The sequence below is a fragment of the Mus caroli genome, chromosome 6 (genome assembly GCF_900094665.2).
Source record: "Mus caroli chromosome 6, CAROLI_EIJ_v1.1, whole genome shotgun sequence".
Lineage (NCBI taxonomy): Eukaryota > Metazoa > Chordata > Mammalia > Rodentia > Muridae > Mus > Mus caroli.
In genome coordinates, this window is record NC_034575.1 from 17,275,851 (window position 1) to 17,301,600 (window position 25,750).

The 25,750-nt window shown below is 40.6% G+C and overlaps 1 protein-coding gene across 2 annotated transcripts in view; it reads left to right on the forward strand.

The window, feature by feature from the left end:
- The first annotated feature begins 10,249 nt into the window (after nt 1-10,249).
- The window catches only part of Cped1 (cadherin like and PC-esterase domain containing 1), a 256,172-nt gene continuing 240,671 nt past the window's right edge, over nt 10,250-25,750 (forward strand). Inside the window, exon 1 of one of the 2 annotated variants that reach the window (XM_029478163.1) lies at nt 10,250-11,508. In XM_029478163.1, the coding sequence (XP_029334023.1) occupies nt 11,260-11,508 (249 nt within the window). In that variant the 5' untranslated portion in view covers nt 10,250-11,259. The remainder of the gene's footprint in view (nt 11,509-25,750) is intronic. The other variant, XM_021164697.2, reaches the window with a different exon arrangement.

Below are 25,750 nucleotides of genomic sequence, written 5' to 3' on the forward strand. Positions count from 1 at the left end.
TGAACTGGCTGGAAAATAACTTTCTCTTATTTTAAGAGAAAGTTCCTTGTCAGGTCAGGGGCAGGGGCATTCCTGTGTTCAGTCGCTATAGCTCCTCCCTCTTGTGTTCTACTTACTGAGTCTCTTAGAAAGAAAACACAGTAGCAAGCTTTGAGCTCAAACGTTGACTTTCTTACAAACTATACATGAAGAAATACACCAAAATTTTACATTAAAGATTTAGAAATTAGTAGAACCTGTCCCTAAATTAGATAGCTATATGTAAATGTGTATGCATACATACCATATATGGCCAAGCATGGAACTACCTCACTAAAGCAACATTTCCAGCAATTAATATTCTTTGTTACATTTACACCAAGACATTCAGAATCTGTGTTGTACAAAACTTCTGTAACAGTGGGTGGCGGAAAAGGCCCAAGTGTGAGTTCACAGTTTATAGGTGGTGAAAAACGAGGCCTTACTGCTGTAGTCTATATTTAAATGTTCATGGTAACACATTTGAAGCAATAAATGGCTTAATTAAATGCCTACATGAAGCTGAGTGTTCGATAACCTTACAATCATTCTCTTTTAAGGATAGCTGAATTCTTGGCTCAGTCCTGAAGCACACTTAATGTATTTTAGGTTTTTGGACACTGTTAGGTTTGTATAATGTTCGTCCTTGGCCCCTGGGCTTTAGAAAGTTTCCTTTACTTAACTAACTTTAATTTTACAAAAATCCTTGTCTGTTATACTTGGATTATAAGAGGCAAGCTACTTGGTATGTAGACTTGGCATGCAGTTTTCTTCTCACATTAAAAAAAAAAAAATGAGCAAACAGACTTTAAGAGAGAAAACTCAAAAAATATCTATATAACGTTACAAATATTAAGCACTAGAATGTTATACATTAAGGAGTGCACGTTGTGGATTTGAGCTGTGATGGAAGTCAGTGCTGACAGATACTTATAATTGTTTTGGTAAGTGCTGTAAAAGCACTTTGGGAACATTGGAAGGCAGAAGTGATTGTTGCAGTAGAGAAGTTGCCCAAAGGATAAACCGCTCGAACTGAATCCTAAAAGTGAAGCAATTGCGTTCTAGGAACACTAGGAAACTGCAGTGTGTGAAGCTGAAGTAAGTAGATCCCATGTCCAGAAGAATCAAGAGCTGAGCAACAGTCGATTTAAGAAGAGCTATAACCAAGGAATAGCTTGTAATGGAAGGGGGATATTTACCTGTTGTGACTTAACCATGATGGTCATAAGTTGATAGCAATTAAAAAGCGTGAATGTCTTCAAAGCAACCTACAGCTTGGGAACTGCAAACTGTTAAATTTAAGGTAGATCTTTACCCTTTGGGAAGTCTAGGGGGTTCTGGAGGTCTGAACTCGGGCCACCAGGGTTGCAGGCAAGCATCTTTGCTACTGACCCATCCGGCCTGCTGTACCCTCAGTTATTGAACAGAGATCAGAGTTACAAATCAAGATTTATACGTTTCCTTATTTTGAGAACAATCTATTGTAGCATCAGATTTTGATTTTGACCTAAAACAATACTTACGATTTGATTCTGTTATTGAAATGTTGATTTAAAGAGGAGGTGACCTTAGGTTTGATGTTTAATTGAGTTTGATAAGGGAGAACTATAATCCATTCTGATCACTTGTTTTAAAGTAGTAAGTTGCATATGCTTCGTGAGTTGTAAGAGTTAATTCTTACGAGTGTCAGCATGATTAGAATTCTTATTTGAGAGAGCTTTAATAAGTTCCTTAATATCCTCTGCAGATAATTTACTTTTGGCAAACCCAGTGTTCCTTTTTTACTTTCTTTATCCTAACAAAGGAAACGAGGAAAACATAATTTGGTTTTGGTTTTGGTTTTGGTTTTGGTGTTTTTTTTCCCTGTTGCTTAAAAAACCTGACCATTTGCTGGGACATAGAGCTGATGTGGGAAGCAAGTGAGGAGAGCACACATAACCTGTTGCTGTGTTCCCATTCCCATTGCACATGTCTACTTGTCTTCCTTAGGAAATAACAATCACTGCTTAGGAAGCTGTGTGCCTGCTAGTTTTAAAGATGAGCTCCTTTAAAACACAGCTATTAATGCAGTAGTGGGGGCGGGGGGGACAAACCACACACCTAGCGGCTATGGCTTAATGCTTCTGCTTTGTTAGAGTTGCTCCAGCAGAGGCAGTCTCAACACCGGGACGTCAAATTGTAGTAGGTGCCAAATGACAGGAAATGGCTTTACTTGCTAAATGCAATGTAATAATTCAGCCAGGAATGCTTTTATGTAACTCTGCGGGTAAATATGAGACATCTGCTAATAGCTCCTAGTGGTTTTTAGTTTGGCTTCCCTGGTATATCAATTAGAATTTACCAAAATATATGTCTCTGTCCTTGAAGCATTTGTATGCTGCTCTGGAACGGAACCAGTTATTTCCTTGGGTTCGAGTACTGGTTATAAAGAGGACTTGTTCTGGGTTCCCAACCTGTGCAGAGTGCTTTTCCTTTACCACTGTTTGCCATTTACACATGTTTTAAAGAGAAGCTCAGTCTCCTACTGATAAATAATTAAGCATGTGTATTGATCTTAAGGCTTGGATTCAAAATTCAAAGAGAACTTGATGTCATGGACACACGACTGAAGAGCCACATTCTGTTCAAGAATGCTGCCCTCTTACCCATTCGGATTTCCTAAATGAAGGCCAGTGTCTTAGTCAGCGTTTCTATTCCTGGACAAAACATCAAGACCAACAAGCAAGTTGGGGAGGAAAGGGTTTATTCAGCTTACACTTCCATACTGCTGTTCATCACCAAGGAAGTCAGGACTGGAACTCAAGCAGGTCAGGAAGCAGGAGCTGATGCAGAGGCCATGGAGGGATGTTCTTACAGGCTTGCCTCCACTGGCTTGCTCAGCTTGCTTTCTTATAGAAAACCCAGAGATGGTCCCACCCACAAGGGGCCCTCCCACCTTGATCATTGAGAAAATGCCTTATGGCTGGATCTCATGGAGGCATTTCCTCACCCGAAGCTCCTTTCTCTGTGATAACTCCAGCTTATGTCAAGTTGACACACAAAACCAGCCAGTACAGCCAGCATTCACGAGCCACCAGACAACCTATACCCTTCAACTTGTGACAAGTTTAATTCTGTCAAAGTCTCAAAATATCTTTTATTTTCAGAAAATGGGGATAGATGCCTGAGTAATTAAAAAAAGAAAGGAGAGAAAGGAAAAGAGGGAAGGAAGGAGGGAGGGGTGGAAGAAAAGCAAAATCTCATAGCTGCTTGATAACATTTTTAAAATGAACTATAGCTTCTGGAGAATCCTATATCGCAGATCTATAGAAAAGACAAATGAGATGTCTATTGGAAGTGTAATTTGATCCTTTCATACAACCAAAGCTAAATGTATTAGCGTCTTCTCTATTATTATTATTATTATTATTATTATTATTATTATTATTATTATTATTTGCTCCTAAGAGCAAATTGTGCCTCCTTGCCAGTGTGTAAACCTTTGTCTTAAAGAAAGTGCAACACCTAGTGTGCCCAGTGAGGCAAGTGATTCTTTGCCCCCTTATCTGTCCATCTGTCTATCCAGCCCCATCCATAGATAAATGTGTATATAATAACTACATCTTACTGGTTTTGTTTGGTGTTTTGAGACCGTGCCCCCTTCTGTAGTTCAGGCTGGTACTCACTATGTAGCCCAGGCTGACCGAGAACTTGCACTGATCCTCCTGAGTCAGCTCCCTGAGTGTGTTTATACCCTAGACATAAGACATATCCCACCATTCCCAGCCTAGTATAATTGAAAGGATTCAAATGAGAATGACATTTAAAAGGCTTAAGGGAGGCTCTCTGTCCATAATTAACATTTGGGCAGGAAAGGATCTGTATAATTACGAAGTTGTTAAAATCTCCAAAAAAAAAAGCTGATGTACTCACTATCCCAATGTACAGAACAAATAAATCTCAGGCAGCCACAAGTAGGAACTGTACAACTATTCTTTCATTTAAATTTGAAAGTCCCCAGTCTCAGCACTTTTGGCATTTTTTCTGCCAATGATTGTATCTTCATTAGAGGATAGAGTTCATAGCAACGGTGGGCTTCTGCTCTAAAATTCAGCAGCATCTGTGCCAAAAGTATTCCAGTGCCAGCTGGGACACCAAAGTGTTTCTAGAAACTGCTAAAAGCTCCCCTCCCTGAACCAAATATCACCAAGATGGGAAATCGTTAGGAGAACAATGGTAAGACTGATACAGAGTATCTGAATGAGTGATGTGTAGGTTTCCACAATGAAAATGTTTCAAGCAATCGCTTACAAGTAGACACTTAGATACAGCAAAAGCACAGAGACAGGCAAAATAGCGTTCAATGTGAAGCAGTGTGATAGCTTACAGGAGATACAGGACCATTAGCACAGTGTGAAATAAAATACAGCACACAGTGATTCAAATAAACTTGGTGCCAATGGAAGTTAGTTCAAAATACCGGTGAAGAGACAATTGTGGGAAGTGAGTGACGAACTGAAAATTGTGAGCTAAGCAGTTGACTCGTTTTTAAAAGTAGTGGCACCAGATGTTCACTTAAAGAATTGCCAAGGCGAAGTGTGGCTGGCAAAGTGCCACTCTAAGGGGACATCTAAAATCATAACCATTTTGCTTCAGAGGCCTCAATCTATCAGGACAGATTTCTCATCTTGAAATGTTCAGATTGCAAGATATACCTATTTAAACAAACAATCAAAAAAAAGGGGGGGGGGACCAGCATGACCATGAAGAAGTTGAACTGCATATACTTCCATGTATAAATTGGGCAGACACTGGGCAGGCAGTTCACATGGTCCTCAGACCTTGGTCATACTAAAAAGTTCTCTTAAACTGAAATTCTTAGCGTGAACAAAAAGTGGCTGCATATGGCTATGCGGAGAGAGGCAAGGTGAGTTGGAAGAAAACTGAGCATGTTCAAATATTGACTGTATTAAACATTGAAGCGAACAAACAAACAGGGCCTTGTTTTACTGTCTTACTTTGTGATTTCATTGACTAATGCCCACAGCACTTCCAGAACCATGTATATGAGCCTAAATGTACATAGTTCTTTTACTTTGTGAACAATGGATGAAAGCCATTCGGTTGACATGAGAGGATACATGATCTAAACCTGAAACAGATCATAATCTCTGTATGCAGGGCTTTGTTTAGAAGGCCTAATGAGGTGCCTCTGTCTATGCTAGAGTAGTGTAGCAGCTGCCTCCTACGGGGCAAAGGATGAGGGAAGAAGGTAGTCCACACATTTTCTATTCAACTTTGTATATATTTTGCACTGCAGAGAAGAATCACATGACCTTTGCAGGTGATTTAAAGGAGATTTGGTTCTACATGTTTACAATTAAAATTGGTTTAAAAAAAAATAGCTTCATTGTCACGTTTATCCCATCCCGATGGCTTCTATGATCTGTCCATTAAGAAACTTCTTGGATACCTAAGGTTTGTTCATGAAGACCAAATTAGTTTCAATTTGGAAATTACGAAAGCCATCTTTCACCTGTAGCTAATACTTTCCCAACTTTATTTTAAAGGTTCCCCATTAGGATACAACGTTCATATTTTGCCCAAGTGGCAGCTGAAAGTATTGAGACTCTTCAGGGTCAGTTGAGAAATGCCCGGGATTTCGAAGCTTTCCCAACACTTCCTGAAAGATATGTATTCCCTATTTTGTTTCTCAAGGACACATGGCTTATCTTCACTTCAGCTGTGTGTGTCAGCTCATTTCCTTTTCCTCCTAGGCTTATTGATAAGGTACATTTCCCATGTACCTTATCAATGTACAGGCCCAGGCCAATACAATGACATGCTAATCTGAAGCTCTCCTCCTAAGAGATAACCAGTTCTTTCTTGTTCCTCTTGTGCTAATAAGATGTAGAGACCCTCAGTGGCTAAGAGTCTGTGAGGTCATCAAAAGTCTTAAGGAAACTGAGAAGTGATAGAAAGTTGACATGTGAGCTTTACTACATTAGACCACTAAGATTTTGAAGCTGATAAGTCATCCTGCTTGGACCAGTTTTATCGGTGTGTCATACCCTAGTCATTTATAGTATCTGTCACATGTCTTCTGTTTTCCATAGTGTCTAGGATACCTTTGAACAGATTTAATTAATACATGACTCATGATTTAAAACTACCAACTCGTATTTAGAGTTTATTGGGAAAATTCAAGACAGAGCACAGCATAAGAAATGATAAGAGCTGAGAAGGCAGTCTGATTTTTATGGGACCACTTACTGCTAACAGCATTCCCAAGATTTGACTTGGGACACCACCATGAGTAGTTGCAACCAGATTTTACACTATCACAATCAGGACCTTCTTGTAGAGAAAAGCTATTCCCTGGCATAAACCAGCAGGGCTCGGAAGACTGCATCAGAGAGGATGTTCCTATTGAAAGGTGTTACGGAAACAAAACTTTTGGATCACCAGGTGACCTTTGAGCCATCTATTGATCGTGGTGCCCCTGGTTTATGATGAAGTTGAAATTCAGAGAATCCCTGGTCCAGCACTGAAATCTTTTTACACATATTTTTATCTGCACATGGTTTTAAAAATCAATACCTTAAAATGCAGTTTTCATAAGCTGGGCAATTGGAAAGCTGAAATAGGAGGTCCATAGCGAGCTCTTGGTCTCCATGGGCCACATAGTGAGACCTTGTCCCCAAAACCAACCAAACAAAAAACAAAAAAACAAACAAAACCCAAGGATTGTGGATAGGTGTGTGGTAGAATGCTTGCCTACCATGTCCAAGGCTCTGGGTTTGATTCCCAAACAATAAGCCTTCATTGAATATTTGAGTCAAACTCAAGTACCTCAAGTGCATACCAAAACCAAAAGTAGCTATATGTGTCATAAAAAGATCATATTTTATATGTTGGAAAGAACACTGAAGGATTTTGTTTTGTGGAAGATTGTTCTATATTGTACAACACTGCCACTCTCTCCTCACAATGCTGCTAAATGCCTACTTTTAAAGATGTGTGTGTGTGTGTGTGTGTGTGTGTGTGTGTGTGTGTGTGTGTGTGTGTGTGTAAAGGTTACTTTATGAACTAGATCACAAAAGCATCTGGTTTGAAACAATGCCAAAACCCCAGGTTCACAATTGTACTGCAGATATGCCCTCCCACTCCCACCACTGAGCCAATATGGTCTCTGTCTTTATTGTTTCCTGTATAGACTCCAATCTAACTCTGTCTAGCCTCCCATTCAAATATAACTCATATAGAAGGAAGACAAAGAACTCAATGGCAAAGAACAAAACAATTCCATTGGAAAAAAAAATTGGTTGCATTTAGACATTTGTCAAAAGAAGAGGTCAAATCACTTGTTAGCATCTAGAAGAGTGGTCAACTTCTCTAATGCCAGGGAGATACATATCAAAACCATAGCAAGATGCTACCTCACCCCATTTAGGATGGTCATGGGACAAGGCCAAAATGGCAAGAACAGTAAGAATGTGGAGTGTTGGTGAGCATGTAAATTAGCTAGTGGGGAAAAGGGTTGCAGATTCGTCAAAACTTTGAAATTAGAGCTACTATCTAGTCACTCAACGCCATTGCTGGGCACAGAATCAAGGATACAGGACAGTGTGTTTAAAGGACATCCACACTCTTGTTTACAGCATTAGTTAAAACAGCCAAGGATAGAAATGACTACTGTGTTCTTCAGCTGGTGAGTGAAGACAATGAGCTATGCTTACATCACTCCAATAAAAAAGAGAATGAGATCCTGTTATTTCCAACAATGTGGGTACAATTGGAGATCATTATGCTAGGTGGGAAAGGACGAGTATAAAAAGTAAAGACCATATGATCCCATTTGTGAGGAACCTAAAGGCAGAATTCTTAATGTTTTTACCCCAAAGAAATGATAAGCATTGAGTCATTAGATATGTTTAAGCTGACTTGTAAATAACATGCTACATGCATGTATAGAAACATTGCAGGGTGCTGCATTAATATGTCCAATATCTCTACCTTTATCTAGCCATCCAAACTGTGACTTTGAGAACACAATATTTGATCGTCAGGCATGACTAAAGCCATCCTCTCAAACCGTCTGTTCCCCTTCATCACAAAGAATAATGGAAAGAGAACAATTAGGGACAGAGTTTGTATCTGCTTCTTCTGTGTTCCCCGCGGCTCACCATTTCCATGATCTGCTCGCAAGTGCGACACCTCACCACATTCTAAGCTCTGCTCGGACTGAGCCCGAGGATCTAGCACCTAACAGATGTGCATCCGCTCTCATCCACCTGCCAGCTGTTCAGGATGCTTAGGTGCCTTCCCGGGCCATCAGTACTCAGAGGGGGACTCTGATCTCACAAATGATGGACTTTGATTTCATAGTCCAAAGCATTTATTTCAGGACAGCTTGTAAGAGGTGGTGAGTGTGAAGATCTATGTCTGTGGTGGATTGACTCTAACATCTGATGTGGTCCCAGGAGTCTCAGTCCACCGGGAGCTTCTTTGCCACATTCTTCTTCTAATTAACCCCTTCTTTTTCTAATACTATAACTATTTCTAATATTATTACTACTGTCTTCTGCTCCCTTGGACTCTGTAGTCAAGATAGGGAATTGAGTTCTTCAACTTATCAGAATCCTTTCTAGATTCCTCTTAGCCAAAAGAAAGCTACAACATTGTCTAAAATTTTTCTCTTCTGTTGTGTTTCCCTTCTCCCAACCTAAAGGCAATTCTAGTTAGCATCCAATTTATTCTTCTGTAATCTGACTCAGTGACTTAATAATGCCTCCCTCCAAAAAAGGATTCTTCCTTCCTCAAAACTTGATTTTTTTTTTCAGAATTATAGGGTTAATAATTAACAACTGCCTATACTGCTCATAACACCCAGTAAACAGCTTTACCATACTCTGGGTCTCATTAACATAGAAACCATTCCAGTTTAGAGGTCTAGTAATTCCTATTGGCCTTCAAAATATATTACATCCACACAAAACCTGTGGCATACAACAGTGATGCTCTTTCAATGTCTATATGTGAAAACCAGGTTAATTTTCTCCCATTCCCTTATTTGTCATGGTATTGAAGACTGAATTTATATATCAAATAGTAGTAAAACATTTTATAGGCTATATGTAAATAGACTGAGATAAGTTAATGCTTATTCTATAATGACCTAATTAATTTGTTTTTAAGGTGCAAACTTTCCTTTTCTTATCTTCTTTTTTTTGTTTTTTATTCTGTTCTTTTCTTTTTTCTTATTTTTTCTTTTGTTTTTTTTCTTTTTTTCTTTTTATTTTTGTTCCTCTTCTCTTCCTCCTTTTCCTTCTCTGTCTCTCTGTCTCTGTCTCTCTGTCTGTCTCTGTCTGTCTGTTTGTCTGTGTCTGTCTCTCTCTGTGTCTGTCTCTCTCTGTGTCTGTGTCTCTCCCTCTCTCCCTTCCACCTCTTCTCTTTCTCTCTCCTCATCTATCCCAAGCTGACTCAAGTTTCTTACTAGCAAGAGATGTCCATTTTCTGAATCTTTTGTAGCTGTGAACCTCTAGGCGGCGCTCTTTCTCACAAAATATTAGAGAGTAATCGCTGAGTCTTTGGAATGGGCTTACTCTAGGGCTGTGGCCTCACGGGAGAACATCTGCCTATAGAAATTTGGTTAGACCTAAAGTATAGAAACCATCTAGGTATTTGAAGACTGTCCCCTGTGAGCTTAAGGTAGTCGTTCTTGGAGCTGCCAAAGCAAGAACCTGGAGGTTCTCTTCGGTGATCCCTCAACCTGCTGAGCCCAAAGTGATGCCTGTGAGAGGGTTGATATGGAATTAAAAAGCCTGCTGGGTACTCCTTTCTCCTGGGCAAAAGTTAGAACTTCAATACCTACTACAGTCAGTTCATTTGAAGAGCCAAGCATCAAGCTATTTGCCTCGGAGAACCACAGAGCAGTAATAACGGCGGAAGGACTCTTGTGTTGGAATGGAGAGGGGACTTTTAGTTACACGGAATGTTTCCTCTTCAGTGGTCCAGACTGTCCGGATGACTCTCTTGTCCTCTTAAGCGAGACCACAATTCCCTGGAGTGATAAGCCTCCCGGTTAGCTCAGGGTCGGCCTTCATCTCCTCCTCGACCTTTAGCATCTATTGACTAGAAGCCATTTGTTATTCTGTATTAGGAAAACACAGTGACACAGAGGATCAGAGATCAAGTATATTTCTAATTCTGCGGGTCTGGATAGGTAGCCACGTTCCAAGTTGGGATATGGGTGCCAACTGCTGTTCCCATGCACAGTAGTAGCCTACCCTTTGCTGGGGCAGAGCTTATAACGCGGCTGGACAGCCCCCAAGGCCAGAAAAAGCCCTAGTTTAGCTCCGCCCCGCTCGGCCTGGGTGGCAGCGATGGCCCAGGTCCTCCGGCTCTCGGCCCTGTGTGCAGCTGGCACGCGCGTGTCTCCCCGAGTCTGCGCGTGTCTGTCCGTGCGTGAGAGTAAGATGAAGCCAAGTCCTACGCCTGGGTGTTTCCTTCCAAGTGATTTTGATCAGCAATCCATTAGGGGATCATGAAAAAAAAATCTGGCTAAAAGGATGAAAACTGAGTAAGTACACAGAACTTTGAACTTGAAACGGAATGAGACCAAACGCAAGCAAAGCCCTGACTGTAACCACAACAGCCAAACTGCTATCCCCCTTTTTTATGTTAAAAACCGTGAATGCTAGCAGCAAAGTGGCAATTTAAAACTGAACGAAAGGAAGGAGTTCTACAACATAAAAGGCTGGGAGCGGGATGGCTTTAAAACCGGAGGGAAAATGAGAAACTGCTAGGACAACCTGGCCGGCGCCCAGCTGTGCAACAGGCACTTCGCGTTAAATCGACTGCGTCTTCGGCTGGTTTCTGCCTCCAGACCCGCTTTACGGTGCTTTCTTTTTGCCCCAAAAGAGGAGACAAGCTGAACTCCTGACTTTAAGGATGTTGTGGAAGTAAGACATTACCGGAAGGAACTCTTGGTAGCTGGGGATGCATTCGGATGATTTCTTATAACTATCTTTATTTTGACATCTTAAAAAAAAAATCTGGCCAGTCACTTCTTACTGTCCTTCATTTAAGGGCTATTAACCACCTCTGACCGCTGGGTCCTATGAATCTTTGGCATGAACCTTCGGAAAGTTTTCAAGCGGAGATGGGGCGAACTTGATTGGAATTGTGTAAAAAGAAGACAGATGTGTGCTTTTTTCACACTGACAACGTGGCCAGGGGCCAAGTGAACCTGGACTGGTCATGGTCTGTCGACCCGGGTTCCTTTGTCGCCGGCGATTTTGCCCCCGACCTTTCCTGGTGGGTTTGGTGGTGGCGATCTGTCTCTTTTACCAGACCCTGACACTCCGAGGGACTAAGAAGATTGCAGCGGACGTCTCTGGCACTGTCCCACACACACCCTCTCAAACTCAGGCTAGCAGATGTGAAGAAGGATACCCGCAGGACAAACAGTGCTTCCTTCTCTCTGCGAGTACCCAGGAAACCAGGAAGGTAAGTCTGAGTTTATCCTGGGCGTCTGTGGTCAGCCTCTCTCTCCTTTCTGCAAAACTAAAATTAACTTCCATGTGGTCCGAATGGGAGCCAGAGTGAAAACAGTTCGGAGTGACCCTGTGACTGGGAGAGGTATTACATAAGCTGCAAAACTTCCTAAACCTACTTAGAGTTCTGCCCTTTATCCTTTAGAGTCTACCTTCATTGCAGTGAGAGAAAATAGCTTTTAAGATGTTAGAAGTCTACGAGAGCTGAGGATTTACACATCAGAAACAAAAGTCAGTTTTAAAATCTGAAAAAAAAAATCCTGCATCTCTTTCTTAAATCCGAGAGAATGAATGATAGGACTCCCAAATTCAAGGATTCCTCCAGAGCTCCATGTCAAGGCCTGCTAAGTTGATTCTGAGTTGGTGACTGTGTTTCTAAACTAATTATTTCTGAAGAATTTAAAAGAATATAATATCATATGTTTCTTAAAAAATACTTGACATGTGGTTTAATTGTTCATAGAATTAGGAGAACACTGGTCCAGTATTGGGTCCATACCTAGACTCTAAGCACTCAGGAGGCAGAGGCAGGAAAATGATGTCACACTTCAGTCCAGCCCGCTTTACATGAAGAGTTCTGGGCCTGCCTGTGTCAAGTAGTGAGGCGTTTTCTTTTTATAGTGTGCATTTATGTTTGGTGTGGTGGACTACCTATAATCCTGCACTAGAAAGGCACAGAAGGGGGCCAGAGGTTCAAGGCCAGCCTGGCTAACTACATTGTAAGCCCAAGTCCAGCCTGGGCTACATTACACAGTTTCATACAAAATAAAGGAAGGAAGGAAGGAAGGAAGGAAGGAAGGAAGGAAGGAAGGAAGGAAGAAAGGAAGAAAGAAAGAAAAACAATGAAAGAAAGAAATGAAACAATGAAGCAATGAAAGAAAGAAAAGAAAGAAAGAAAGAAAGAAAGAGAAAGGAAGGAAGGAAGGAAGGAAGGAAGGAAGGAAGAAAGAAAGAGAAAGAAAGAAAAGAGTTGGAAACAGATCATTCCATATTAATACTGCGGGTATAGTTGCACTATTTTTACTTGTGAAGTATAGGGAACAACACAAATCCAGGGAACATAAAATGTCCATTTTACTACTGCACTCTGTTCATGCCTGCCAGACAAATGCAGGCCCTTCACTGTCAAGTATAAAGAAGAAAACTAAAAGAGGTGAAAAACAAATTATTTGGGAAGTCGTGATGGAAAACCCACCGAACTGGGTGGCAAGATACCTTTGGGACCTGCAGGAGGTGCCTTTTATCTATGTAGACTTGGGGGCAGTTTCTGAGCCTGTTTAATAGTACTTGGAGCAGAATTTTATCTTGGGTGGCAGCATGGTTGCTGCTGTCAGTACTGACACCTCGGGGGGACACTGTCGTGTTTTATAAACTCTTGCTCATTTCCGTTCAGGCTCATAGCCCAGGTAGATAGGTGAGTAGGTAGGAAGCAAGTAGGGTTTCTGTTAAACACAAGTTGGCTGTCACTGAAGGATGCTCAAGTGATCCACATGGCTAGCAGGATGCCCTGTTGCATCCCAGAGAAATCAGGCTGCTTGGTTTCTACCACAATATATGCTCTAAAGAAAAAACGAACTCAACATTGGCCTAATCGTTTCTGAAGCCACAACTTGAAGAACCCACACCAAGTCACTATCGATTAAGATGGTGAGCATTTGAAGACTGCCACGGAAGTGTGTTCACTTGTTAGCAAAAATATGAAGATTGTGTTGACTCATGGACAGAGAACGATGACAGATGACAAGGGGAAGGCCATCTTTAAAGGAGGCTTCAACTCACGGTATGAGTCAATTTCTAGATGCTATGAAATCACGGAAGAGTAGACTTTTGGTTAATTTATGAGACTATAACTTTTCTTTTTGTTATTTTTCTTGAACGCTTTGAATTTATGACAGATGTCACTGAATTTCAAAGCTACTTTTCCTTCATTTTAAAGCCACCTTTTGGCGGTTTGTAATAGCGATGTCCTTGAGAAGTAGGCGGGGTACATCTTTCTTTAAATACTTCAATGTTTCCTGGGAAGGTTAGATGGAAACACTTTATTACTTAACTTTTAGCTTCCTTTACTTCCTTACTAGGCATTTCCTGAGTCCTGCCTCGTTTGTGACTTCCGCATATGTTAACTGTTATTTGTAGACCATCACAGAAAATTCCACTTCAGCTTCAGAAAGCCTGCTTCTTGGAAAACATCTGAAACTTATTGGCTGCTGGTGTTAAAAAAAAAAAAAATTCACTCTAGAATTTTCTTCAACCAAAAGAATGCCAAACACCAAACACATGATGGTTTTGGCTTCCAAGTGATTCAGAGTCTTAAATGTTAAAAACACAAGCAAGATTCTAAAATAAAAATGATAGTTCAGTCACGACAAAAATGGTGTTTCCAAACATTTGCTCTGTACCTCTGGTTTTAATGTATGCAACCCACTGCCAGCAAAGAAGGTAGAAAGATGTTGTCATGCAGGCTTTATTCAAAATCAGAAATAAACAAATCCTACAGACCAATACCTCCCCAAAGGAATCAAGTGATAATTATCTGCAATTATTAAATACTCTTTCAGATATCTAACATGGAGAGACAAATCAATATATTATGAATGTTATATAGATCATTTAAAAAAATAAAAAAGTCACTAATGAAATAACCAGCAAGACCCTGCCTAGGTGGTTGTTTCTAAGACCTACAAGTGGCTTTTAGATAGGATATCTTATAGATTTGTTTTTATCTGTGCATTTTGAAATTTGTAATTTCTCTTACTCAGAGAACAAACTACTCAACTTAGCCGAATCCCTCATCTTTACTCTCCTTTACTATAAACTCTTTTAAAAGATGCTTAAAACCACTGGACTTGCTTATCTACATTTCAAAGATAAACTGTGTTTGGTTATTTAAAAGAGCTCTAAACACCAGAAATCTCATGCAAATCCTTGTGTGTAGGTGTGTCTACAGATCTCTGTGAGAAAATAATGGATTTTGATCAGATATTCAGAACTGAAAACACGACAAGACCACTGGAAGTGCTTAACCAGCTGCATGCTTCAATGTTTAACTAACTGTGTATATAAATTTGTCTGGATTTCTGTGTGTATAAATTTGAGTATATAATTTTGGTCTGCATAAGTAAACCTAAAATGAAAAACCAAATTTAATTAACTGTCCCAATGAGAATGTTAAAACAAACAAAGAAAAAACTGACTTCCTGTGAAAACAGAGATGTCTTTGGGGTAAACATTGAGAGTAGCAGATAACAGAATATTTCTCTAATCACAGCTGCCGGTGGTTGATGAAGCAGCAGCAAAGGTTTCCTGGCCTTTGGGGCTACAATCCCTTCTTAGAAGAGACACTTTATACTCTATCCACCCAGTAACACAGGCTCCTGTAGTCAGAAATATTTGAAGACAGTAACTTTGCCTTCCACACCTTTCCCACTGAGACTTGATTCAGCATTAAAACCGTTCCCACTGCCAGTGAGATCACAGGACTCCCTCTGCCAACTTTCCACGAGGAATCACGCTCCCTCTTTCTGGCCAAATCTAATTCCTTTTTCCATTTGTCTTTTCCAACGTGCCTTGCTAAGCAGATGTAATATTGTCATTTCTTCTGAATTTTTCCCGCACTGGATGTTTGAATATTATTTAATAGTCTGCTATGTACTAAACCTATTCCGACTTAAATATAAAATAGTTATGTTGTCTTCACTGAGGTAGGTTCCTTTGTAAATCTACTTTCATGGAAGCTGATGCCTTGGCATTGCATAACACCAAAAACATTAAATTATAAACAGACACAATGAGTAATATCTCCTTAGCCCATGCTCCTCTATTGGAAACACAGCTATTTGGGGACTGTGTTTAGACTCATGAGAGCCATGTGTTTCTGATTATCTTCTGCTGGGACTACACAATGAGAACTACTATTCCTTGGACTGCTGGTGGACTGTTTGCTGTTCAAGCCTTCCTCATTCTCCCCTTGGTTTCAAGGACTGGTCTGTGCAACTTTTACTATCCCCAGGAGCCAACATATCCCAACGTAAACAAGCAAATGTCCCCATTAAACATATTCCAACCGTTTTGTTCGTATGTGTAAAAATAATCGACATACTTAGCATTTGAAGACGTTTTGATGTTTGCTTGTTTAGTCCAAGTTTTGGAGCATCAGGAAGTTAGACAAACTCTTAGGTGCTGACAATCTCAGGAATACCAAAATGGAGACAAAAAGAGGAGAAAGAGGGATGGGTTGAAAAGTCTGTGGCACTTTCTGGGGTCACATCCAGAGAAGCTGTCTTCAGCTACTAAATCTCAGACATTCGAGGTCAGAGGAGACCCTGATTTCATCTTCTCCTGTCTTTCATTGGTTGATATCTATCCAAAGATACTAGATTCTCAGGACAACCATTAGTGGTAGTCAGGACCTACATAGGTATCATTTTGCCAGTACAAAATCATTTGAAATGGCCCCTTCTTTTGAATAAATAATGTGAGTGGCAGTAAGAATGCTCGCTCTCTCTCTCCCCCTCCCACAGTGTGTGTGAGGGAGAAGGTGTGTGGGGGTAGGGGTGGGTGTGTCAGGGGGTGGGTACAGGGAAAACAGATAGCCACAGTAATGGTGTGAGAGGCATCCATGAGCAGGCAGATGAAGCCCTGCAATCTAATGACAATTGTTACAGCAGGGGTAGTCATTTCACCGTCTAAACACCTCCTGAACACATCTCCATGGCTCTACCTCTCAGAAATTGATTTTACTTTATTTAATAAAAAAAATTGCAAGTGTCTCTTGGAGAACCCCTACTATTTTTTGTTTGTTTGTTTGTTTGGTTTGGTTTGGTTTGGTTTGGTTTGGTTTGGTTTGGTTTGGTTTTTCGAGACAGGGCTTCTCTGTATAGCCCTGGCTGTCCTGGAACTCACTTTGTAGACCAGGCTGCCCTCGAACTCAGAAATCCGCCTGCCTCCGCCTCCCGAGTGCTGGGATTAAAGGTGTGTGCCACCACACCAGGCGAACCCCTACTCTTTGACTGGGAAAAAAAAATCTCTTCCCTTTCTCTTTTTCTTTCTCTCCTTGATCCCTTTGAAACATTTATTCATCCATTTTATTCAATGTATAAATATTTATTGATACTAGCAGGGCAATGAGTATGACACGGGTGACACAGAAATAGAAGCCATTGTGAGACAGGGTAAGTAGAGTGCCAGACAACTGATAAATTCTATTCTTTAGAAGGAATGAGAGGAGGCAAGAAGGAACTGGAGAAGATCACTTTTAAATGTGCAGCAAACATAAAAACCTACATATGCATATGAAAGACACTAAATAGATTAATAGACTCTTATGGTACATGCTCTAGTGTGACCATGAGTACATACATGAGTGTGTGTGTGTGTGTGCTCGCGCGTGTGTGCGTGCGTGCATGCATGTGTGCGCGTGCGTGCACTCACACACAGAATATCTAATAAGGTCTAGATGTTGATAATGTGCACATCTACAGAAAGCAAAGGTGGCCATGCATTGATGTATAAGAAAATATTCCAGAAAACAAGTTACAAAATGAACTGAAGCAAAGCACACCTAAAGAGAGACCAGGTGGGAGGTTGGTTAGAGAAGCATCTCTTTTGCCGTGCATCTTGTCTTCCTTGATCATTTGTAAGCACTTTTTTGTTCAGTCTCCTGCTGCATTGGCTCCACGTTACACTATTATTATATTTATAAGAAGTTTTGGACGTCTCCATTGGACCAGTTAGCATGCTTGTAAGTATGACACAGCAACAAGCTTCTGGTGATGTGACAATCTAACTAATGTCCTTGCTCTTTCTCTCATTCCCTTCACATACTCTGTAACTGCTTCTTTTGTGAATACTCCCTGGTCACCTTCCCCATTCTAGCCTTTGAATTTGGTCCTCTCTACTGAAATTTCTCTCCCTGTTACCCCTGACAATCAATACTTCTACACCTTCACCTTCATCCTTCTTCTAGAAAGATCTTTCATTACTAAAGAAAACATCTTCAAACTTCCCTCTGTAACTGAGCAGGACAGTAGACATATCCTATGACCTCTGAATGACTGATTGTTTCTTTTCAAGGTTTGTGTGTGTCCCTTCTTCTTCTCATGATTGAAGTGGGCATCTCCAGCTGTCGTCCCTTGGGTATCTGTCTTGTTTTATTCCTTCCCTTGATGAACAAATGTGTTACTCATCAAATACATCTTCCATTCTCTGCTGTTTTCTAGAGTGGTAAAAAAATGCCTAAGAACATTTAAATATGATGAAATCAACAATTCCTTGACCTTCCTGCTTGATGACTAAGATCTGACTTCCTCCTACAGGCTTCTGATAATATTAATATATGGTTGGAACCATGGGATTACTTTGTTCTTGCCACTCTAAATTTAGTGATCTGGCTCCTGACCAGATGTGAGGCTGGCCACTCAACAACAAGACTGGCTCCAAATTGGAGTGTCTATACCACTCATTGTTTTTCTTTCCTTCTCTGTGTTTTAATCCTTTTAAAAATAATTAATGTTGATAAAAATATTCACATATACTATAAAATGTATACTCTTAACCATTTAAGTATATACATATTTTGAGCTATTAATGTTAAACCTGCCTATTGATTCCTGAGCTGTTGCCATGCCCTTAGCATCTAACCACACTTATATTTCCTCTGTGTAGTTCATACATCACCTTTAGTATACTGTTTCTTCTCTAGATATAACTCGTGATTTTTCTCTGAGACCATGAGAGATATTTAGCCCTGTATATGGAGTACTTTAGTAAATGGGGCCTTAAAACTACCTATTTTACCAAGTGCAAAATACAAGGTGGAATTTTCTTTTTACTCCACCTCCAAAAATTTCAGATTGAAGTTAATAAGATTACTGAGATAATAAGTTACTAAAGTCCTAAACTATACTTCATGCCGGAATGGCCTAGTATACCTTTCTACTATTGTTGGAATTCTGCCTGTCTGTCAAACTTCAGAACCCAGCTTATAACTTTATTTTCCAATCTTCCCTCTGTCTCAAGTCTCTTCCAAGTGGTAAGCCCCAGTCAAGATCTCCAGAAATAAAGCTTCACAATCTCTTAAAGTGTCTTAAGCCCATGAAGTTTCATTTTCTTTATCATTCTAGCCCTTATATTATAACTAGATGCTTTTCAAACTTCTTTTTTCATTATAATTATTCAGATATTACAATGTTACGAGTTAAAGTTAGGTAATATTGGATTCAATGCTTTTTTTTTCATAAAGGGAGAAAACGAGGATCACAAAATGAGGCATAAAGTTGAGAGTAAAGACAGGGATGGACTGAGACCTGTTTTCTTTCTGTCTCTGTTCTACTTCATAGCCCGTAGTCATCCATTAGTGTTACGGAGTCGAATTACGTACCATCCTCTCCAAGACATATTGAAGTCCAAACTGCTTGTCTCAGAGAGTGACTTCATTTGGAAGTAAATTCGTGACAGATGTCATTAGTTACAGTGAGGTCACACTTGAGTAGAGTGGGTCCTTAATGCAGTGTGAGTAAATTTCTTAGAAGAACGATGCTGTGAAAAGCTGAAGGTAGAGATGTACCCGAAGCCTCACACCTTAGGGCACCAGAGATGAGCAGCAGAAGGTAGCACAGGGATTCCTCCTTGGGGTTCAGAGACAGTGTGTCTCCATGAACACTTTGATTTCAGGCCTCTTACCTGCATAATTATGAGATAACAAGTATCTTCAGTTTTAAGCCAGTCAGATTATAGTACTTTGTCATGCAATCTTAGGAGACGAGGGGAACTGGGGTTGCAGAAGGCAGTAGTATCCAAAGTCTCTGGATTTGTTAACTTGTTCTTTTGGGTCCACTTCTTGACTTCCCCGGGATTTAGTTTCTCTCCCCGAGTGGATGCATCAGTACTTGCTTCCTAAGGCGAACAAGGAGATCCAGACATAAGTCATGTGAGACCTTTGAAACATTTGCCAGACATGACTGACTCAGCCACAGAGTTGTTCAGCTCCATCATGGCTATTAATTGTCCCTGATATTTTTTTCCTCACAAAGTAGGCAAGCAACTGATGTTGCAGTGAACATCCACTTCAGTAAAATGGGATTTTAGAATCAAATCCAAAATTGGAGAGGTCAAAGGTGGATCTGCTTCCCTGTAGGTAAAGCTTGAAATGTTACCTGATATATTTTAAAGCACAGGATATTATGACTGACACCATCTTGTAGCTGAGGACTTGGAGAAGCGAGCTGAGGGAAGAGCAGCTGCAAGGTTAAGGTTTGGGACCCCAGATAAATACACAGGCGTACCAATTTGTTAGGTTATTGTCTTTCTCTACAAGGAATATAAACTGCTTAAAGTCAGAGCTGTAAGCCAATTTGTTTACTGCTAGATCCCCTGTGCTAACACTGTACCTGGAATGCAGCAGGCACTGTCTGAGTTAAGACGTGTGGGATGGATCTAACGGTCAGTGTGGTTCAACTCTAAGGCGATGCCAGCAAATGACAAGACCTCCTTCCTTTGCTTTCTGAGGAGTCCCAGCTTTTTCCTTCCTGGACCAGTAGCCCCTCCCCTGTATGCTCTGCCATGCTCTCTCTCTCAGACTTCCAAGCAATCTGCTGTGCTGAATATTCTCCCTGACTTTCAAAATCGTTTTCTGTTACTTTGCTCCTCCCTGTTTTTGTTTCATTGGAACTGTTAGTGTATGAACAATTTCATGTATCTCCCATATATATATACACACACATATATACCTGCAACAAAAGCATTCCTTTTCAATATATATATATATATATATATATATATATATATATATATATATATTGGAATGCTTTTGTGGCAGGTGATTGGGTCCTGGCCAGGTGCTTCCAGATTCTTGCTCTTTCTTCCAAAGAATTTACAGTAAAAGCTTATACAAGGTTGTCCAAGTAGTAAAGATAACTTTATTGGGAAACAAATGATAGTTCAGATTAGCAAGAGATAGACTGTCAAGGTTGAAAGCTAGCCACATGTGCAAGTACCCTCAGGCAGTGGTTTTCAACCTTCCTAACGCTTCTAGCCTTTACTACAGCTCCTCGTGTTGTGGGGACCCACAACCATACAATCATTTTTGTTGCTACTTCCTAACTGTAACTTTGCTACCGTTATGAATCATAATAAAAATATCTGATATGCAAAGAATCTTAGTTAACCCCTGTGAAAGAGTCATTCACCACCCAAAGTGGGTTGCGACCCACGGGTTGAGAACCCCTGCTCTAGGGCTGCGGATCATACATAGTCTGAGGTCTTTTTTTTTTTTTTTTTTTTTTTTTTTGTGGGACTTTAAACAAAGGAGAAGCAGGTTACTAAGGGTCACAGTTTGAGCGGTTTCCTATTTTGATTGATAGAGTAAATTGTATATTCATTTTTCCTGCTGCAAACATCCCTTCCTGTAGTGTATTTGTTTTAAGCGTAGGCACACATAATTTACACATAGACCTATGATGAATAGGGGATTTACTTGAAACGTTCATTTGAGAGATTCTGTTTGTCTGGCTATGCACTCAGAACCATTTCAGGCTGGGATGGCCTTTCCACTGTTCATACAGGATACAATGGGAGTCCGTTTGGATGGAAATTCTCTAAACTTGACAGATGTTAAGGGCAGGAAAATACATAGTATTGCTCAGAGAGGGGTGTGTGTAGCCCGAGGCATTGTTGAGATTGCCAGGTTTACTGTCTGGAGGCAGTATGTCCACAAAAGGAAACATAAAAGAGGCAGGCTTCCAGGTACACTGCTACAAGGATAGTGGTGTGCATAGCCCAAACCGAAGTCTTGGGTTAGTAAGCTTTCTCTCTGGTTCCCTGCCTTACTCTTCCCAATCTCTCTTATCCCCTTTGCCATCTCTCCATCAGTGATTTTGTACCTTCAGCAGACTTAGTCTACTGAAAACTGGACTTTACTGTACTCTTCATAGTTTAACTGGATTTGACAGAAGGGTCTTTAAATATAGGAGCCTGTGCGTAGTAGACCTTTGGAAGCTATCAGCAAACCAAGGGGCATGTGTCTACCCTGAGTAGGGTGGGCTTGCCTGATGGGCATTCAATGCCTGTGGGTTGCTCAGAGCTAGTTGATTTGTAGTCACTTAAAAATTTCATAGCAAAATATACTAATGGTAAAAGCATTGTTAATTCTAAAAAAAGAAAAAAAAAGAACTTTAGACAAATTCCTATTGGTTTCCTTTGAATACCTTATTTCCCTAGGCAAGTAACATTGGTTGAAAAAAAAAAAAAAACCTGAGCTCATTTTTATAATTAGATTGGTGTTCTCTGCTCTACACTATGCTAAAGTTGGAAATAGGCAAGGTAAGTTGCTCCTTGACCATGTACTTTCAGATACATGTTCAAAGTGTAAAACATCATTTTAACTTAGTATAAGGTTCAAAGACGGAATACATTGGATAACGAGAAATTATTTTGTGAATCTGTTACATATCTAAAAGTATATTAACAAAAAATAATCCTTTCAATACAATTCAGGAAAGCTTATGGTGTTTATGATCCAAAGGCATAGATGAACTGCAGTGGTATGAATCAGGACAAAGAATTTGGTAGTGCAAAACAAAATGTTGCCTGCTCAAATGCCCTGAAGTATAATCTCCTTTCCCACCACTCCCCATGCTTAGTGGGCAGCCCATCTCAACAGCGTGGTAAGGGATAAGTTCTCAACTGTGCGTGTTACCAATTGGGATGGACACATTAGTCTCCAACAACGCCTCCCATGCCAGTCCTGTCAATATAAGGAATAAGTAGATCACAAATGTGTTTTTAAAAGGACAGTATCATTTGTTGTGTATAGGGCCATAGGAAACTTTACTTAACCTTATAAGACCCCAATTGATGCATGAGAAGTGAAACTATCTAAGCTTTAGATGGGTACCAGTTAGTTTTTTGTCAACTGTGACACAAAGAACATGCATCTGGGAAGAGGGACTGTCAGACAGGTGAGGAATTGCTTCCACCAGACAGGCCTGTGAGCATATCTGTGCAGGTATTTTCTTCATTCATGATTGATATGGGGGAGCTCAGCCCACTGTAGGTACTGTCATTCCCGTGGTCCTGGGTAGAATAAGAAGGCAAACTGGGCAAGCTATGGAAAGCAAACCAGTAAGCAAAGTTCCTCTGTGGTCGCTGCTTCAGTTTCTGCCTCCAGACTCTTGCCTTGGTTTCTCTTGAAGACTGTGACCTGAAAGTCAACTAAACTATTTGATCTCCAAGTTGTTTTGAGCAGAGGGTTTAATCACAGTAACAGAAAACAAAACAAAACCAAAACAACCAAGGACAACATGTAAGACATGAATCAATTCACATGCTTGAACACATCAAACATGGGTCAGTCAGCAGATGCAGTGCTGTGTGTTTAAGAATCTAGGTTTGAGGGTGGAGGGGGCCAGGAGGAGAGGAGAGAGGAGGGCTATGATCAGATGTAAAGTAAGTCAGTAAATAAATTAAGGGGAAAAAATGAGAGACAGAGAGAGAGAGAAGAGAGACAGAGAGAGAGGCTCAGCTTGAATTTCCTAATGTGGCCTGGAATTGGCAATGACTATCTTTGTGCTATTGTGGGATCAGATTAGGCACAAGGTAAAAAAGCTTTGAAATACTTTGAGATTCTAAAAGGCAGGACACTTATATTATCTCCCAATCATGATCATATCCTCAGTGCCTTGGGCCCCTCTTGGGAAAAAAAATTGCAGAATATGAGCCATAAATGTGATTACTGGAACTACTCCTTTCATTAAAAAAGTTACCATATAGCGTGTTCTACAGATGTGGGATTACAACGTTAGGCTTTAAAACGCTTAGTAGAAGTCCAAAATCGTGTTGTCGCAATTGAATTTCCTCTGGATGGTTCTCTGCTACTTTAACAAGCAGTAGGAAGTTTAATGGTCTTTCAAGAGCTTCAGCAGCAAGCCTGCTTCTCCCCTAGTGCAAGAATGAGCAATAATTTAGCCAAAGTGCACAAACGGTCCTGAAGAAATAGAACAGGAAATTAGTTTTTCCTTGGCAGTCCAGGAACTCTTTGACCTCAGCAAAGCCTCCGCGAGAAAGCAGAATTTCCCGAGGAGGAGCTCTGAAGCCCCGAGGCTTCCCTAGGACCCTCCAGGAGGATGTGATTTCTCTGGGTTCTGCTCATCCTCATCCCGTGCCTTATCAGTATTTTCTAGAATTCCCCCCTCCCCCCGCCCCCGCTCCCCACCCGAGGAATCATTAACAACACAAACACATCTGAAATTTCCCACAGAATAAGATGAATCAATTGGTCCAAGGATTTCAGAGCTATTTTGAAGCAGATTTGGGGTAGAGTTAGTTTTGTTTACAAAGGAGTAAATGAGGATGGGGAGCAGGAGGAGATAAGCTTGCTCTCTCTCTCTCTCTCTCTCTCTCTCTCTCTCTCCCCCTCTCTCACTCTCTCACACACACATACAAACCATTAAGATAATTTATGTTTTAAAAACTGGTGGAGAGGTATAAAGTATATTGGTGGAAATATATTCTTAGATATTGAAACGTCAAGATTCTCACCTATCTTTTATTTTAATTTGTATTTTCAATTTCTACATTTTTATTTTATTTTACTTTATTTTATGTCTATGTGTGTTCTGCCTGCCTGCATGTCTATGAGGATATCTGATCCTCTGCTGTTGCTGACGTTGGTGAGCTGCCATGTGGGTGCATGGAATCGAACTCAGGTCCTCTGGAAAAGCAGGTGTTTTTACCTGCTGAGCTATCTCTCCAGCTCCGTTTCACCTAGCTTAATAGAAAATCATGAGATCTTAAAAGGAAGCCTTTAAAAAAAAGTCCGTGATAATAAAGGGAGCATGCCTCATCATAGGACGGTGTGCAAACATCTTAAATCCATGTCTTAGAAAAATCCCAAACAACGGAGCCAAGCATTTGCTACAATGTGATCAGAGTCTGTGAAGTTCAGCATTAAAGCAAAATCTCTCATTAAGTTGCTCAAAGGAGGTCAGGGATCATGTTTACCTGAGCCTTGACACACAGAGTGGCAGGTAAATGGATGAGTGGGAGGCACGGCCAGTTTGTGTTGTGTATCCAGTATAGAATGTCCTAGAGTGGCCAACTGTCCTCTGGACGTGTTACTGGATCCTTGAATTCTGATAGCTTCACCAGTGTTTCACCTCTCCTCCCATTTCCTCCTGCATTTAAAAGATACTTGCTTCCTGCTTGGTTTGAGAAGATTAAAAATGACTTGTCCTGTTGAAAGGGATGGTTTTTGCTGGACACTTTAAGAATTAACCTCTAGGAAGGAAACTTGTTTTCCTCGCCAGCAATAGAACTAAAAAGAACTAAACACTTCAACAGAACTTCATATAAAACTTTCAACATAACCTGCCCCAAAGAGAAAAAAAACCTCAGAATGTTGAGATTGGTCTGAATTGATGTATGTACTGGCATCCTTAGATATTGCCATCCATTGCCAAGTTTAGATTCTGGGAGAAAGAAGCCGACATCTAACACCTTATAGAACAAGTTTGTCATTTGGATACTTAAAGCCTTCCTCATCTGTAACATCTGGTAATATAAGCAGCAATGGGCGGAGCAGAGGAAAAAGCATTGCTCAGGGTCATCTGCAAAGAACAGCCAAGGTTACAGCCCAGAAATGCCCAACTGAGGGGAAGATAAGGAGCCCCTAGAGAGCGAACAGCCAAGTGGACACTCAGAAGAAGCAAGAGAACAGAACAAGTGGTAAGCTATATCTGTGGACTGAAGGGAGAGCCAGAAACTCCTTCCATATGGGTGTGATTCTTGAATACCAAGCAAGTTCTCCTATTCTTCTCACCACTTTGGCTCCTTCACCGGTGAGATAAGGACTTTTCTGAGTTCACAGGCATGTGACGACTCCATCTTACAGCCATGCCTGGTATTCAACAAGAACTGGAGCTGCCCTCAGCTGCCCTGGGGACACAGAGACACCTGCATGGACTGTGTCTATTATCCATCTTTACCCATCTGTGCAGTTCCTGAAGCCATGGATTTTGGGAAAACATCCAGATAAACCGGTTATGAATGCTATGAGGAAGGTGGAAGGTAGAAACATCCAGAGATAGAATGGGCATGGTTTGGATCATAGAAAATCAATGTAGGCTAAGGAGCCCATCCTCCTATCTCTGGGGGTTTTAAGTATAAGGACTGGCTAGTGAATGGACAGAAAATGTCTCAAT